General features: G+C 44.3%; 2 protein-coding genes and 1 long non-coding RNA gene across 4 annotated transcripts; 2 read left to right on the top strand and 1 right to left on the bottom strand.

Moving 5' to 3' along the window:
* Positions 1-219: 219 nt before the first annotated feature.
* Positions 220-3,106, top strand: LOC111068887 (ATP-dependent RNA helicase SUV3 homolog, mitochondrial). The gene is made up of 7 exons (XM_022358662.2): positions 220-303; positions 373-687; positions 751-1,254; positions 1,323-1,632; positions 1,690-1,824; positions 1,883-2,512; positions 2,570-3,106. Exons 2-7 carry the CDS (start codon positions 378-380, stop codon positions 2,970-2,972), a joined length of 2,292 nt encoding a protein of 763 aa, XP_022214354.1. The 5' UTR covers positions 220-303; positions 373-377; the 3' UTR covers positions 2,973-3,106.
* A 137-nt stretch (positions 3,107-3,243) lies between these two features.
* On the bottom strand, positions 3,244-7,675 carry LOC111068888 (synaptotagmin-14). Its single transcript, XM_022358663.2, has 5 exons — positions 7,026-7,675; positions 6,704-6,865; positions 6,305-6,631; positions 6,030-6,241; positions 3,244-5,957 (listed from the first exon to the last, which is right to left on the bottom strand). Exons 1-5 carry the CDS (start codon positions 7,069-7,071, stop codon positions 4,980-4,982), a joined length of 1,725 nt encoding a protein of 574 aa, XP_022214355.1. The 5' UTR covers positions 7,072-7,675; the 3' UTR covers positions 3,244-4,979.
* LOC111068889 lies at positions 7,336-8,371 on the top strand. 2 transcript variants are annotated; one of them, XR_002607231.2, is made up of 5 exons: positions 7,336-7,762; positions 7,830-7,884; positions 7,953-8,073; positions 8,124-8,204; positions 8,275-8,371. It is a non-coding gene; the product is annotated as an uncharacterized LOC111068889 (long non-coding RNA). The 2 variants fall into 2 exon arrangements; XR_002607230.2 differs by having other exon boundaries at positions 7,337-7,762; positions 8,124-8,209.
* The last annotated feature ends 7,396 nt before the right edge of the window (positions 8,372-15,767 follow it).

The following is a 15,767-nucleotide window of genomic DNA, read 5'->3' on the forward strand; positions in this document are numbered from 1 at the left end:
TACAGATATTTTGAGGATTTTATTTTAGAGCGCGAGCATTTTAAAAATATAGTCCGTTTGTAATAGAAATACATTTTGGAATAACCACGATGTTCGAAAAAAAAAAACATCGATACACAGATCACAGCGCAGATAGTGATGGGGCTTCTCGATCGAAATTGTTAATATGCATCTAGTGGCGGGAGTTTTTCGATAGAAAATATATTCTTTTGCCGCAAACGATCCGGCATCGCTTGAACACACATTACAAAGAAACAGCTGTCCGTCAGCTGTACCGCGCTCCGTTATATCAGAGCTAGCAACGTGGGTTTTTAACAAATACATTTTACTTAATTGTTCAATTAAAACAGCCACCCCACCATTTTGTTGCAGGAGCGATGCAAAACTCAAGGCGTTGCATAAGCCTAATCTGCGTCGCTCGCCAGCCGCCCAGCCTACGAGCAACTTATGGAGCCCTTGCGGCCGCACGCTGCTTACACCGGGCCGCGCCTCAGTGCTCCCGGAAAAAACACGAAACACATGTATCCACATTGTTCAAGCCAGTGCAGGTGCAGGCCAACGTCGACTGCGAGGATGTGGGCTCCGAGTTGGTGGGAAAACTGGAAAAGTCGGAGCTGCTCAAGATCCTGAACAAATTCACCCAACGGCGAGAGACAAAATCCCTGTGCACTGAGAACGGACTCGACTGTATGTGCTTGTGCTTCAGTGACGCGCCCATTCCTACTTAACAAGTTTGATTCTGTTTCCAAGCCTATTTGCAGCAACAGGCCTTCGGCTCGTTTCGGCGCTACTGCATTGAGGCCGAAAATCTTCCGGTGGATCTGCACATAATCTTCAGTGACATTATGCAAGGAGCGGGCCACATCGACGACATCTTTCCGTATTTCCTCCGTCACGCGAAAACCGTGTTTCCACATCTAGACTGCATGGACGATCTGAAAAAGATCTCTGATCTGCGCCAGCCTGCTAATTGGTATACCAATGCCCGCGCCTTGACCCGAAAGATCGTGTTTCATTCGGGGCCAACAAATTCCGGAAAGACGTACCACGCCATGGAAAGATATCTAAATGCCAAGACCGGCGTCTATTGCGGTCCCCTGAAGCTGCTTGCCACGGAGGTGTACAACAAATCGAACGAGCGCGGCACTCCGTGCGATCTGGTCACTGGAGAGGAGCGCAAGTTCGGCATCAGCGAGAACTCGCCGGCCAACCATGTTGCCTGCACCGTTGAAATGACCTCGGTTAACACACCATGTAAGCGAAAAACTCCACAATTTCTGGCATTTCGTCAGCTTACCTCAGCCTTGTCCCATCATTGATAGACGAGGTGGCTGTGATTGATGAAATACAGCAAATTCGCGACCCACAGCGCGGCTGGGCCTGGACGCGGGCCTTTCTCGGTCTAATTGCTGACGAAGTGCATGTCTGCGGCGAGGCTGGTGCTCTGGACCTGCTGCAGAAGATATGCGAAACCACTGGCGAAACAGTGGAAGTGCGCCGCTATGATCGCCTCACGGAGCTGACAGTCGAAGGCTCTGCCTTGGGCTCATTGGATAACGTCATGCCCGGCGATTGTATCGTTTGCTTTAGCAAGCATGATATTTACACAGTTTCCCGTGAAATCGAGGCACGGTGAGTCTCCACCCGCAAAAGTTTATTCAAGATACTCATCTAATGAATTCCTTTCAGAGGAAAGGAGGTTGCTGTAATCTATGGCGGTCTGCCACCAGGCACAAAACTAGCCCAGGCTGCCAAATTTAACGATCCTGCCAATAGCTGCAAGGTAATGGTTGCCACGGACGCCATTGGCATGGGCTTGAATCTGTAAGTGATACATTGCTGGGAATCAATAGTCATTTGCTAAATCAATCTTCATTTGCAGGAGCATTCGACGAATCATTTTCTACTCCTTGGTCAAGCCCACAATGAACGAACGGGGGGAGCGCGAGATAGACACTATATCGGTGTCGTCGGCTCTCCAGATAGCAGGACGAGCTGGCCGCTTTCGCACGGAGTGGGAGCATGGGTATGTGACTGCCTTCAAGTCTGAGGATCTGCAGACGTTGCAGCGCATTCTGGCCCAGACACCCGAGCCTTTGAAGCAAGCAGGCCTGCATCCCACGGCCGATCAAATTGAGCTCTATGCTTACCACCTGCCCAACTCATCGCTGAGCAACCTAATGGATATATTTGTGAACCTTTGCACGGTCGATGACTCCCTATACTTTATGTGCAACATTGAAGACTTCAAGTTCCTCGCCGAGATGATTCAACATGTTCCGCTGCCCCTTCGCGCCCGTTACGTCTTCTGCTGTGCACCCATCAACCGCAAGATGCCCTTCGTGTGCTCAATGTTCCTTAAAATAGCGCGGCAGTACAGCCGGAACGAGCCAATCACTTTTGAATTCATCAGAAATAACTGCGGCTGGCCATTCAAGCTGCCCAAGACAATACTGGACCTGGTGCACCTGGAGTCCGTTTTCGACGTTATGGACCTGTATCTATGGTTGAGGCAAGTTGCACTCTTGCTCACTCCTGCCAAAATAATAAACTAAACTTGCTATTGCAGTTATCGGTTCATGGATCTTTTTCCCGAGGCAGGCAACGTGCGGGAAGCCCAAAAAGAACTGGATGAAATTATACAGCAGGGCGTATTCCAGATAACTCGTCTGCTCAAAAACACCGAAGCCAGCCAGGAAGGGGAGACGCCAAACTACAGTATGCGTCGCGTGACGCATGTCAAGGAGCCACGCTTGCCCAGCGCATCGCGTGGACGTCTCACGGAGAGACTGCTCGCCCAAGGTCTGCTGACGCCGGGGATGCTTAGTGAGCTGCGCAAGGAGTGGGATGCTCAGGAGGCGGCGGTGTCAAGCACGAGTCCCAAAGAAAATCAGGAGCCTGTTACAGATAGTGACGATGAGGACAGTTATCCGGGTAGCTACAAGAAGACAAGGCGAAAGCGAAGAAAATAGATGTACATACAGAATATGTACATACAGATAGGCTAAGAATCAGTAAGAGACAATAAGGTTGTTGTTTTACATAATATCGTTTTATTTTAAGTGGCAATTATGTAATATTAAAATTATTTGATAATCAACAATGACAATTTAATTGTTTAAATTGAAGAGTAGAAATATGTTATCTGTTGCAGAAAAAATTAATCACTTCATTCGCTTTCAATTTGTGGAGGGAGATTCTACTCAGAGTCTGAAATACTTGACATAAAGTCAACAGCGTTCTTCGCTGTTGTTTCTTGTGTCTTGTGTCTTGGATTTGGAATTGTGTAATACTGACTTGAGCGCTTGCGATTAGCCCCACTCGCCTTCCAAAATGAAGTAGAGGATTTAGTTAGACACACATACATACTTACATACGAGTATATCGCAATTGTTGCAACGACAAACACACATTCACGTGAATCGTGACTATAAAATATTTGACATTCAAAACATAGAGATTTTTTAAAAGATACAAATACTATGCATTACAAAATTCATACAATACGATTGTACATCAAAATTAATATTAAGTTTGGTTGCATGAGCATTGCAATAGTTAAATAGTTGTCTTCTCTGTTTTCTTTGATTCAACTTGATTCGAATGTACAATTAAAAAATAATTAAGATCCGATATTTATTAAAGCTTTCCTTTTTCTCTGTGTATAAGTTAAACTTACTTCCCTTCCTCTTTCCTATTCCGGGGAGGTTCAACCACAATGCAACCTTGCCGTACCGAACCTCGAAAGGAGATTTTATTTGATCTGATCTGATCTATGGTATCAGATCGACCACGGTGTTTGATATACATACAACAATATATGCAAACCGAACGGTAATAATATCAATCCTCCAGCCTGCATTTAGCACTAGTATGTATATGGTTTTAGTATATCATTATCAACTCTTTCCGTCTGCCAGCTTTCCTTCGGTTGTACAATAGATCTTTGTGCGTTTGAATTCTAAGGTACCGATATTTATCCTCATCTCTATATCTTTATTTTTATCATCATATCAAAACTGGAACATGACCATGGTTCTCGATAAAAATTTCAAGAATTAGTTATGTTTTATGTATGCATTTTTGTGGGTATGAATGTGTCGTATGTATTGACTATAATTCCTCCTATTAACGAGTATTTTCTGTTTTAATACTTTTCTTTTTTGTTGCTTGTTGCTTGGTAATACAAAAGTGCTAGTCCTATAAGACATTGGGGGTTCCCCTGCGGGAATCAATATTTTTTAAGTTAATATGCAGAAAGGTTTAATTACAAAAATTCGCCATTCGAACATCTGAGAACGTGTCTCCTCCAAACACAATACACACTCCTGCTCTTGTGTATCGTATGCATCGTATCGCTTGCCCCTTGGGCTATGCTATTCATATAGTATTCATTATCACAAACAATTATAAAGTTCAAATTTGAGTAATAAGTTATGTTCTTTCATGGTCTTTACGTACCAATGCGTACAAAAATTCAATATTCTAGGTTTCATTTTTTCCTTTTTTGTTTTTGTTTTTCACATTTCACATTTGATCAAAAAATGTGTTCCAAATTGTTTCCAAATTACAAATATTTTTTAGCCCTCTGTAGGGTTAGATCCAAACATTACGGTTCAGATATCAAAAATTGGTTTTTCAATTGGTTTCACCCATGGTTAAGTTAAACACGCTGCCACAGGCACAAGTCAATCAATCTTCTTCGATTCGATTCGATCGATTGCCGCACCCCGTTAAAACAAGACACAAAATGTATACTGACCCTGGAGCAGTCTGCCAATTGGTTTCTAGACAAAATCAAGCTCCAGGCCCGGCTCAATGTCGACTGCAACCGCATTGTCTGCAGGGAATTGATCGCTGTCCTCATCCCGACTCGACTCCTTGGCAAGTTTATCCTTGGACCTGTCCTTGAACGCAGCGAAGCCCAGTTTCCTGAGCGCCTTGCTGCTGCGTCCCGAGGACTGTCCCAACTGCTCGAATCAGGAATCCACCAGGACGTGCCAGCGGGCCAGCATCTCGCCCTTCGGCATTTCGCACACGTCCGCCCAATGGGCTACCTCCTCTGGTCCGGATGAGTTTAGACCCAGGCTAAACCATCCGACCATTTCGTTCTTCTTCATGTGTCGTTTGGCATACACCGAGATCATCAGCGTGACATCGTTGAGCTGGAACAGGGCCACCTGGAACGCGAATGTCTCCTTGAAAAGCGGATTGGGCTGGCCCCTGCGAATGGAGGTCTTGGCGCGCGAAATCTCCTGACCAATGCTGCTAACCATGACCATCTTCACGTAGGTGTCGGGTGCTTTATTCAACGACAGGCTGCGGAACTGGCTGCCCTTGATTATCTCCACACTCAGCCGGCCAGTCACACCGTTGTAGCTGAGGCCCAGGAGCAGCTCCGAAACGCCGCCGTGTTGCATGGATGAGGTGGAGCCCGCGCTCTCCGACCGCGCCAGGCTCAGTAGATCGCTCGTCGATCCTAGCACCGATGAGGTGTTGCGGGGCTCCAGCGGCAGCCACAGGTTGGTCTCGAGCTCTAGGTCCACCGTGGCAAAGCTTACATACGCCTCCCCAATCAAGCGCTCCTTTCTCAGTCGCTCGCAGCCATATAGGCGCACTCTCAATCCCATGTTGTTAACGTCCTCGGGATTGACACGGTGCAGCAGGAAGCTCTCCATGTACTGCGGATTCTCCCCGCTGCGGATTTTGGTTTTGTGCTTCTGCTTTTTATTGGGCAGCATCAGCATGCGCACCTGCGTGTGCGTCTGCTGGCCGTTGCCCAGCGGCGGCAAACACCGCGCCTGCATCACGTGGACCGTCATTTTCCGCATCGGCGCGTCGTACAGCAGCGACATCTCCAGTTCGATGGGTCCTCGCGAGGCTAAGGCCTTCGAGTCGACCACCAACATGTCATCCGACTTGACAGAGCGCAGATCGCTGGTGTCGAACAGGGGTTCCTGCAAGAGTGAGGGAATAGGAGAATGCCTAAGGGTAATATAATTGTTCATCTGTGATTTCTTCACTCTTACGTCATCGTTGTTGTTGCTGCTGTTGCTGTTGTTGTTGTTGGGAGTTGAAGCATTATTGTTGTTAACGAAACTATTGGCCACAGGCATCACCACCACAGGATTATCCTTCCCCAGCTTCGGCGCCAAAACCTCAACCCTGTGATGGTATCTCTGGGAGTGTGTCTTGGCCCGATTGTCCGTGTATGGATTCCTAAAGGCGGTGACTGGATGAGCTGCGTCGAGATAAATTACGTTGCTTGTCAGTTGTCATGTCTGAAGTGATAAAGACAGTTTACCCTTGGTCTCGCCCGTCAAGATGCCAGTATGACTGTCCACAGATGCCTCCATGGAGTCATTCGAGCTGCACTCGCTGTGCGACGATGGAATGCCGACCTTGCCCCGTTCGGCAATTGCCAAAGGGTCACGCGTTACGGTCACCCTCTGCAGGTCAGCGTCGGATTGATGATAATTGAAGCTGTGCGCTGTCAGGGGGTTGGCTTGGCTGATACTCATCCCGTAGCCCATGGGCTTGTCGCTGTGCTGGTTTTGCTGATGCCATCGCAGGCGGCGCAGGATGTCCTCCTCCGAGTCGGAGCTCGTGTTCTCGTAGCGTCGCTTGCGTGCTGCAACAAACGGTTACATTCAAGCCAATGGCCCCAAATCGAAAATCCCCCACCGAGTCCCCTAATACTCACTGATCTTCTGCACACATTTGGCTGCTAAGTGACGCTCGTCGCAGCAGTTGATGCCATGTCGATGGTGAAAGCAGCACTTGCGGCTAATGTACAGGAATAGCAGGAGCAGAAGGACGAGAACACCAAAAAATACTCCCAGGAGAGTGGTAACCTCAACCGTACCTGCAAATACATACATACATACATTATGTTCATACTCAGAAACACTATAATCGAATCGTGATAGTTCTGAATAGAATGGCAGGGCTCATGGCTACCACCTATCAGCAGCTATCAGTAAGCAATAAGTGAAGGGAGTGAGAGTGAGGAGAGAGCAACGTACCCAACGTAGGAGTGCTATCCACGCCAGAAGCAGATGTAACAATCATCTTTGTTCATGCGTAAGATGGTAGTTAGTCCAACGCTCCTCAACGCTACATGAACCTCATCAATAGTGACAGTGACCTGGTGACTGCTAGGTTTTGTTTGCACTACAATGTGAAGGTGAAAGCGAAAGCTCGGGATATGACAGCACGGGATAACTAAAATCGATTTTTCACAGGACAATGAATAATATGTTTTGCTGCAGCGTTGATGGCTTGTAGCAGTAATTTTCCATCATGAGTTCTAACGACTCCTTTCTGAGTTGGCCATTTAATCTCATTAAAGTCTTGTTTCACACACAATTTTGGAAATTACTTTAATTCACTTTCACAAAAATTTCATATCAAGCGATCAAAAGTTGCTTCACTGGCGGGTTTATTTAGATTAGTGGTTTAGTAATTAATTTATCGAGGCGTGTGGAGCAGACAGTGGGCGCGTTATAAATAAAAAATGAAACGGCACGGGAATTGTATATACTGCTAATGCTGCTGCCGTTGCACGGACGGCAGGAAAAACACCTCAGAGGTACGAGGGTACTGTTGTTCCGATGATGGATACCACAACGGCAGGGCAGATATTACATTACATTCACATTTTACATGACACAAGGCACATGACATCTGACTTTTTCTCTTATTTCGATGAAAATATCGATACATATTATAACGGCTACATATCTATCCTCTCTACAATTTGGTAAATAAATAAATCAAAGTTCTAGTTCTATATTTACATTGAATCTTTATATATATGATGAGAATAGATACACACGCGCTTGGCAGATAATGCCGACCTATTCCGACTGTAGGAGCAGCTGGGTAAGCAGTTTTTATTTTCTTATTGTCCATTTTATTATCTATTCGTTTTATATAATTATATTTTGCAGGATCCCGATGACCTGCAGCAGCGGTTAATTTTACCAAAAACCAAGTATTGGAGTAAACCAACAGCCCACGTATAAAACCCAACCGATACAAAAATACAAAAGATGTATAAACGAAAAACTGGTAATAAATCTTTAATTCTTTATTATATTATTTAATGGTTGTAATCTTAGTAAATATAGCGATTTAAAAAAATGCGCGATATCGATGATTTAAAACGTACCATCTAGATATTTCGTCTTTTTTCTCGACATGTTAAGTATGTAAAAATCGGCAACTACATATAATGTATAACAGTACTTCTCTGCTCTGTTAATTTTTCAGAAAAGCTTTTCGTATCTGCTAGTTTTGAGGAAGAACTTTCGAATCTGTTAAACCAACTGTTGCTTACGATTTTGTTGATATCCAAGTTTTCTTCAGATTGGATAGTACAAGTATGTATTAAAAATAACCTGCCTAGTTGAAAATAATAATAATTTGTAATTATGATGATATATTGTTTATATATTTGATAATCCGGAAAATGCGCTATTGTCCATATCGATGAATTAGTTTCGAGATCGAAGGTCCAATCAATACTTTTAATCGTCGTTAATTGTCACTTTAAAAATGAATGGAAATAAATATTAGCTTGTGGTTTGTTTCTCTGGCTCTAACTATTAATTGTAACATAAATTAACTAATTGTTAAATAAATATTAGTAAGTTATTTATACAACTTTTGTTACAGAGAAGTTAATTACGTAAATTTTTCTAATACAATTTTAAAACTTTTTCAATCTACTAATTTATCATTATGCTATCTATCTACAGGTTTTTTAAATTTTCGCTCTCTCTCGTGGGTTTAAACGGATGGTCCTCGAAAGAGAGCAGATGGGTGATAACAACACCTTATAAGTAAATTCACCTTGAGCGGATTCAGAACATTCTATATAAACACCCTTGGGAAAGGGATATATCCAGCTAGTCTCTGTTTGAATTACCTCAACAAAATTTAGCAGCAAATGGTCTAACAGAGACAAGGAGGGTTGATATATACATGCAGATACAGGAAACTAATTAAATTCATGAATAAGTAAAAATATCAATCTGAGAAAAGGTAATTATCAATTAGGTAAAGCAGCTTGGAAAAAAATATAAGCATTAATTTAATGAAATAGTCATACTCATATCTGACGTAACATTTCAAACACACTTACGTTTTATTCCATCACACTTATGTTAAATGCTTTTATTTCGTGTTGAATTTTTTTTTAAACCCTATTTTGTAAACAATCCAATAAAAGGGAATCCTTAAAATTGGCCAATCGTAGAGTAAAATTGTTCAATCTTAAAAAATGATGCGTTCAGTGTTGCGGGTCGTATCTAGATAGTAATATTAAACCGAATATCAAAATCGAGAAATATGATTTCCGATCATGAACATTCAACGATTAACCCACCGTAGAATTTTCAAAATGACCGCCAAACTCCATTTAGCGCACAAAAAATACTGACATTTTTCGCTCTCAAATCGTGGTGGGTTTTCAAAATATTCTCTCTTTTTCGAGGTGAAGAGAGCGCTTTCGTGGTGACTTCCCCCTCTTTTTCGTGGTGTGAGCCGCATGATTCTCACGGGAACGCGTATGGAACGTCGCAGCAATGAATCCGCTTCATCGTTATTATTAATGATATGATTTAAAAAATGGATATTTTTTTGGTACTCAGCGGACTCGTGAAGAAAAATATTCGGTACTCTTTTCTTGTTTCATGGTCGCGCGAACATTTTTTAGGATTTGCCCAGAAAACCACATTTGGTTACAGAAAATTTCGAACGAATTGATTGGCTGAAAGTTGAAAACGCGTAAGGTAAACCGTTACTTTTGTAACGGATTTTATATCGGAGGCGTGCACCCTGGTGGGCTTCGCCGATGACATCGCACTAGTGACAGTGGCGAAACACATACAAGATGCAGAGGAGAAATGCAGCGCCGCAATCGGGAAGATAGTATCCTGCATCGCAGCTAACGGGTTGTCCTTGGCGGAGAAGAAGACTGAGGCTGTGCTAATGAGCAGCAGAAAGAAGGTCGAGCCGCAGAAAGAAGGTCTCTCGATCGTGAGAGTCGGCAGCACGATCATCGGGACCAAGCCTGCGTTGAAATACCTAGGGGTAATGCTGGACCAGAGGTTGACATTCAAGGCCCACCTGGAACACGCCAGCGCGAAAGCAGCCACAGCAACGGCGGCCATATGTAGGATGATGGCCAATACAGGAGGGCCTCTATAATCCTATATGGATCGGCAGTGTGAACTCCAGCAATGAGGGTGCCCACGTACAGCAGAGACTGCAGAAGCGGCTGCTTCAAGCAGTACCTGCACCGATTTAGACATGCTGACGACCCATAGTGCAGCTACTGCGGGCCTGAAGTCTACGAGGATGCAGAGCATGCGTGATCAAGGAGCTGCGCAGGCTAAATCCGCAGTCCGCACCGCGAAGTAATGCCTAACGGCAGTCCCGCGGTAGCGGACCCATCCACACCCTTATCTAACCATCTAACTTATCTAAATTTTGCAGCTCACGGGTACCAATAATAGGTATCACAACCGGGATAAATGTATTTCTAAAACACAAAACATATTCATTTATAGGTAAACACATCTCAATCTAAGATAAAAAAAATATAAATGTTTCAAACAAGCTGCAATTAAAGGAAATGCGGTATACAAAAGTCCATACGCATAGAAGAAACTTGGTTGAAACTTGGCCGTTTTTGTTTGAACCTTATTATGTAAAAAATTCAGTGAAAAAGAGTTCTCAAAACTATCCAATCCTGAACAAAATTTATTGAGAAATTGGATAAAATAATTTTTTTAGGGCTGAGAGGGCTAACTAGCTAGTAATATAAAACTGAATATCAAAATCATGGAATACGATTTCAATCAATAAAATAGAACGTTATCCCATTGTCAACCAGGGGGGTATTTAGTATTTCCACGAAATTTATGTAACCTTAACATATATTACGCATTACAGGTGAAAGATATCGGTGGTCATTTTTGTTTTGTAAGTAAAGAGGAGGACGGAGCTACAAGGAGCCTTTACAAACAGTATTATATCCCGCGGTTAAACAAAGGGTGCTCAACTTTTTAAATAGAGGGGTGTTAAGTGGGTTAAGTCTCGTTTTGCCCTGGTTTTTTTATGGTATGGTATTTCAATGGTATTTCTCGAAACTGAAATGGTATTTAACGGTATTTATTTTTTGGCAGGAAGGTATTTTGTATCGTTATCGGTGCGGTCACGCTGAACAAAACATAAATTTTTTTAACTCTGGGCTCCGTTATTTTGTGCGAATTGCTCTTAATTATCGGTTATTATTCAAAACCGTTTTGGCTGCCCTGCAGCTGTCGTCTCCCCGAGATTCACAATTTCCAAATCAATCATTTCGCGCTGTACGGAAATTCAATACAAAATCGTGTGTGACGCAAAAGAATTTCAAATTTCCAATGCCATTGTGCATGTGTGCGTGTGTGTTTGTGTGCAAAAATTGAAATGCCATTGAGCAGTCAGCTAATTAGCATATATTTTATCACTCGGTGCTCTCTTTCGGACTAGTCTGCTTTGAGCGGCAATCTTCCAGATTGTAGCTGCACCTGCTCCTGCTCCCCAACTGCTGCTCCAATTGCCAGTCGGCTGCAACGCGTAGGTAACTTTGATAATTAGCCATAGAAATATGTGTTTTTGCACCGATCTGCTGAAACCTTGAGAATGTGTTTAGCTGAGCCGCTCCGCTTTAAGAAACCCATTTCGAATTCAAAGGCATGCAGGCGCAACAACACCAACCATGAGCCCCTGCTCCCACTAGCTAGTCAGTAGCAGCCGCCCCAGAGTCGCTTCGATGGCAATGGCAATGTCGACGACGTCATCTCACACACATAATTTAGCTTTTCAGTTTCGTTTCGTGCGATGGAAAAGGAGGAGCGAGGGTGGATGGGGAAACTCGATAGTTGTCATTCGCAGGCACAGGCCCAGGCACAGTCGCAGTCGTAGTCGTAGTCCCCGCCACAAAAGCAGACCAAATGTGACATTGTCAGTGAGCATTTGCCCGCTTTTGGTGCTGGTCTCTGCGACTACTTTCGGATAGCCATCAGTCTGCTGTCTGCAGTCTACTGCCTACTGTTTGGTTTCTTAATGGCAGCTGCAATGACACTTCCACTGCAACGCGTTTGCCCCATCTCTACTCCTTGCCGAACGCATATGGCTTGGTCATCGCGTTGTCTCCTTTCATTGATTAGTATTTCTTCGATCTTTCGAATGCTCTGCTCTGCGCGGGTCAACAAACCAAGCGACTCGCTCCCGCTCTCGAAGTGTTTGTGTGTGTATGGGGTGTGTTGTGTGTGTGCAGTCACTCATTGATGGCGTCCGGTGATTTGGTGGTGGGGTCGTCATTGCCATCTCCATCTCCATGGCCATGGCCATGTCCGAGACCGACTTCGCTTGAATGGCAGTTCATTTTGCTTTGTTTTTATCGTTGTCATTAAAATGTGTGGAATGAATACTCATACACACGATCCCATCTATTGGGGGAGAAATGCTTGACTATACTATTGGTCCAAAAACCGGTTCGAAATGCTTTATTTTTGGTGAACGTGAACCCCGCTGTCTAGATTCCACTGATAGATTCCACTCCCTCTCCCATACTCCTCTCTCTCTCCCTGTATCTCTCGGGCTCTCTCACGGTTCAAGCTCCATTCCATTATATTTTAGCGATTTCCCCTTTTTTTCCCACCATCCATAGATATTCATCTTCATCTGCTTTTCCACTGCGGCATGCGCTTTTTTCTTGGCATCGTGTCAATAGCCAAGAACTTGAGCCAAAAAAATACACGAATGTTTCGGCGTTTTTTATTTGTTGACGGAGCTGAATCTCACCTTGCCGCGCAGATATTCAGGGACAGCCAAAGCCAAAGTAATGAAACATTCCGCCTTAGACTTGATGCATGATGCCATCGTTGGCCTGTGTGATTGCGAGGGAAGAGATAAGATTGAAAAGTAGTTTATATCGATGCTGTACTGTAAACCACAATCAGAAATGATTGCAATGGAATCCCTTTATATTATTATAATGTTTTTAAATAGCTGTTTAGGCGGCAATAACCACCATTACAGATATTCGCATGGCGGAATTCCGATCTTCCGATTACTTACACGAGTATTTCACAGAAACAACGACACTCGTTTCGTGCTTATCACTTAAATGATATCAAACATTTTTGCGCTATCGGAAATTAAATTAAGCGCCGTCGTCGCTGTCGCTGCGCTGTCGTTGCGATGTTTGTAACTTTTTCTGTGCCCTGCTTTTCCTCTGTACTTTGTTTGGCCTTTCCCTTTGCTTCGGATTCGCGAGACCCAAGAAAAGCAAAAACTTAATTCATTTTCGTCTCGATGGAATGGAGAATCACAACAACAACAACAACAACTGGCTGCTTGCGCTCGTTAGTGTTTGTGTTTGTGTGGATACATTTCAATGGGAATGTACAGGGGCTGGGAGGGCTGTGTATCTTTGAGATACTTGGTATACTTAATGACCAAACGTGCCGTGTCTGACTCTTCCTCTCTTTCCTAGTGTCTTTTTATCTCGTTTGCTCGTTGTCATGCCCTTTTCCTACAGGAAGCATTATCCTTTTTATCAGACGTTTGCAACGTTGGTTCACCGACCCACGAACTCTATTCCATATAACTTGCTATCCTTGCATGTACTATTAGTTAAAATCATAATTAGTTTTAGCCGTATAGTTGTTAGGTAGCTGCACCGACGGAAAATAGTTCATAGAAAGGGTATTGAAACGTCGATGCGTCCCATTTGGTCTGTTTCTCTTGCTTAAATTTGTTTTAGCCACACAAAGGCATTGGCATTGGAACCCACACAAAGGCCGTCTCCCTGTATCTACGTATCTGTGTACAGTATCTACAATCATGCACTGTCTCTGTATCTGCATCTTTGTATCCAACGAGCGTGGAAAAAGCAAAAAGCGTCGCTTGACTTTCGTCGTGCACTGTTATTGCTTCAAATCATTTTGGCCCAAACTGGTTTTGACCGTTGTAATCAGACCAAACGGAGTACGGATCTGCGTGTATCCAAGAGTATGTGGCGTGGGTGCATGTGGTGGCATTGGATCTACTAACACTTTGTAGCTGCATAATTGCCGCAGTCGCCGGACCCGCCAGCTAACGCGTGGCAGCGCTCTGTTAATTTTCCATCCGGAATGGATGGGCCGCGGAGCAGCATGTTCCTCAAAAATTTCCATTTCCATGTTCCCCGTTTAACGGCCTGGCAATTACGCTGTCATAAATGGGAGCCAGCTTTCAAAGAAACCCAGCATTCAACTTCAACTTTTCCGCGACTCTCTGGGGGGCATGAAAATGCTTGTACATACATACATACATACACATGTACATCTGTAATATGTAACTTTCCCCAAAGAACTTAATTTAACTAAATTCTGAGGCACACACGTCAGAATACATACATATGTATGTACATATGTTCGACCATTTATTCAGCTTATTCAGAGGCTCATTCGATGGTCAGAATGTGGATCCCTTTCAACGATCCCTTTACATAGTACGTACATATATATGCACATAGCGTTTGCCAATTGGTGTGGCCCCCAGGGACCTAAGCGACTGCTTAGGGGTGCATTCAATACGTTTCATAACTACATTTTTACATACATTTACATATGCACATATGTATGTCTGTTTGACTGACTACTAACTTGGGGGATGGGTGCTCTTCCGTGTCATATCTTTGTTTACTTTTCGTCAACAAAGTGGAGGAAGGGCCGTGCCACCAACAACAACAACAACAACAGCAGCGGCAGCAGCAAGAATATGTAACTTGTGCCTGCAACCACCATTCTAAGCTTTCGGAGTCGCTCAAGTTGCTGCCAGTGCAAAAAGAAAAGGGGCAGGTGTCTTCCGGCCCTGTGCAGTGTACACGCTGCACACTGCTGTGCCTTTGTTGCCTTGTCGCTCCGACAACCCGTCTCTCGCACTTCTGTTGTCCGTTCCCCTCGCTTCACAAACTGCAAACATCTTTGCTTGCCGGCTTTTCCAGTGCTGTTTTCATGGTCGAACGCCGGAGTCATAGGAGGGGTAAAACGATATTGAATAATAAGTTCATTCTTTGTCTTCTTTCCGTTGCAGGAGCTGCGCTGCGGCAATCGCTTTCAGCGGCAACAATGACAACCACAACCCAGATGGAGATCAACACGAACGGGGGAAGAGGAGGAGGAGGAGGAGTGGACTCTAGCAGAGCCGGTGCCACAGAGGCGGTTGCAACCAGCTCTAGCTCTAGCGTCACTCCCGCGCCCATCTGCACCAGCGGTCTCCAGAAGAATGCCCCGGGCGTTGGTTCGCCCAGCAGCAACAGAGGTGAGGCTGATGCCCCAAACGAAGGGGAAAGAACGGTAGCTAAAAAGAGTTAAATGCTTTGTTAATTTGTTGAACAAGACTGCGGCACCTCGGCACGCGATGTGACGCGAACACACACTCCTCTTAATGGACGGGTCTCCTATCCTCCTCTCTATAACATGGCGACATGCACGCCAAACAGCCATCCAAACAATTTGTAAGTGATCTCGCAGGGGGAGTACCAGTACCACATGGAGCCCACTTCTATGCGGAATTGTGTCGGGAATACGTGTTGGATTCGCGTGTTCGCGTGGAGCCGTTTAAGTACTTAATCATTTGTCACAAACTTCTATTAATTAAGTCTTAAGCAGATCAGCTTGGTAGACTCTTTCGACCACAAGATACCTTACTGTATTGAAATAATA

This window comes from Drosophila obscura, unplaced genomic scaffold (assembly GCF_018151105.1).
Source record: "Drosophila obscura isolate BZ-5 IFL unplaced genomic scaffold, ASM1815110v1 contig_4, whole genome shotgun sequence".
In the NCBI taxonomy this organism is placed as follows: domain Eukaryota; kingdom Metazoa; phylum Arthropoda; class Insecta; order Diptera; family Drosophilidae; genus Drosophila; species Drosophila obscura.

Bases quoted from the DNA above. Each gene is read 5' to 3' on its own strand.
- LOC111068887 (XM_022358662.2), top strand. From the start codon at position 378: ATGCAAAACTCAAGGCGTTGCATAAGCCTAATCTGCGTCGCTCGCCAG. The intron at 1,255-1,322 runs GTAAGCGAAAAA...CATCATTGATAG, and splicing joins GACCTCGGTTAACACACCAT to ACGAGGTGGCTGTGATTGAT. The intron at 2,513-2,569 runs GCAAGTTGCACT...TTGCTATTGCAG, and splicing joins GACCTGTATCTATGGTTGAG to TTATCGGTTCATGGATCTTT.
- LOC111068888 (XM_022358663.2), bottom strand. From the start codon at position 7,071: ATGATTGTTACATCTGCTTCTGGCGTGGATAGCACTCCTACGTTGG. The intron at 6,632-6,703 runs GTGAGTATTAGG...CGTTTGTTGCAG, and splicing joins CAAATGTGTGCAGAAGATCA to CACGCAAGCGACGCTACGAG. The intron at 5,958-6,029 runs GTAAGAGTGAAG...TCACTCTTGCAG, and splicing joins GCAGCAACAACAACGATGAC to GAACCCCTGTTCGACACCAG.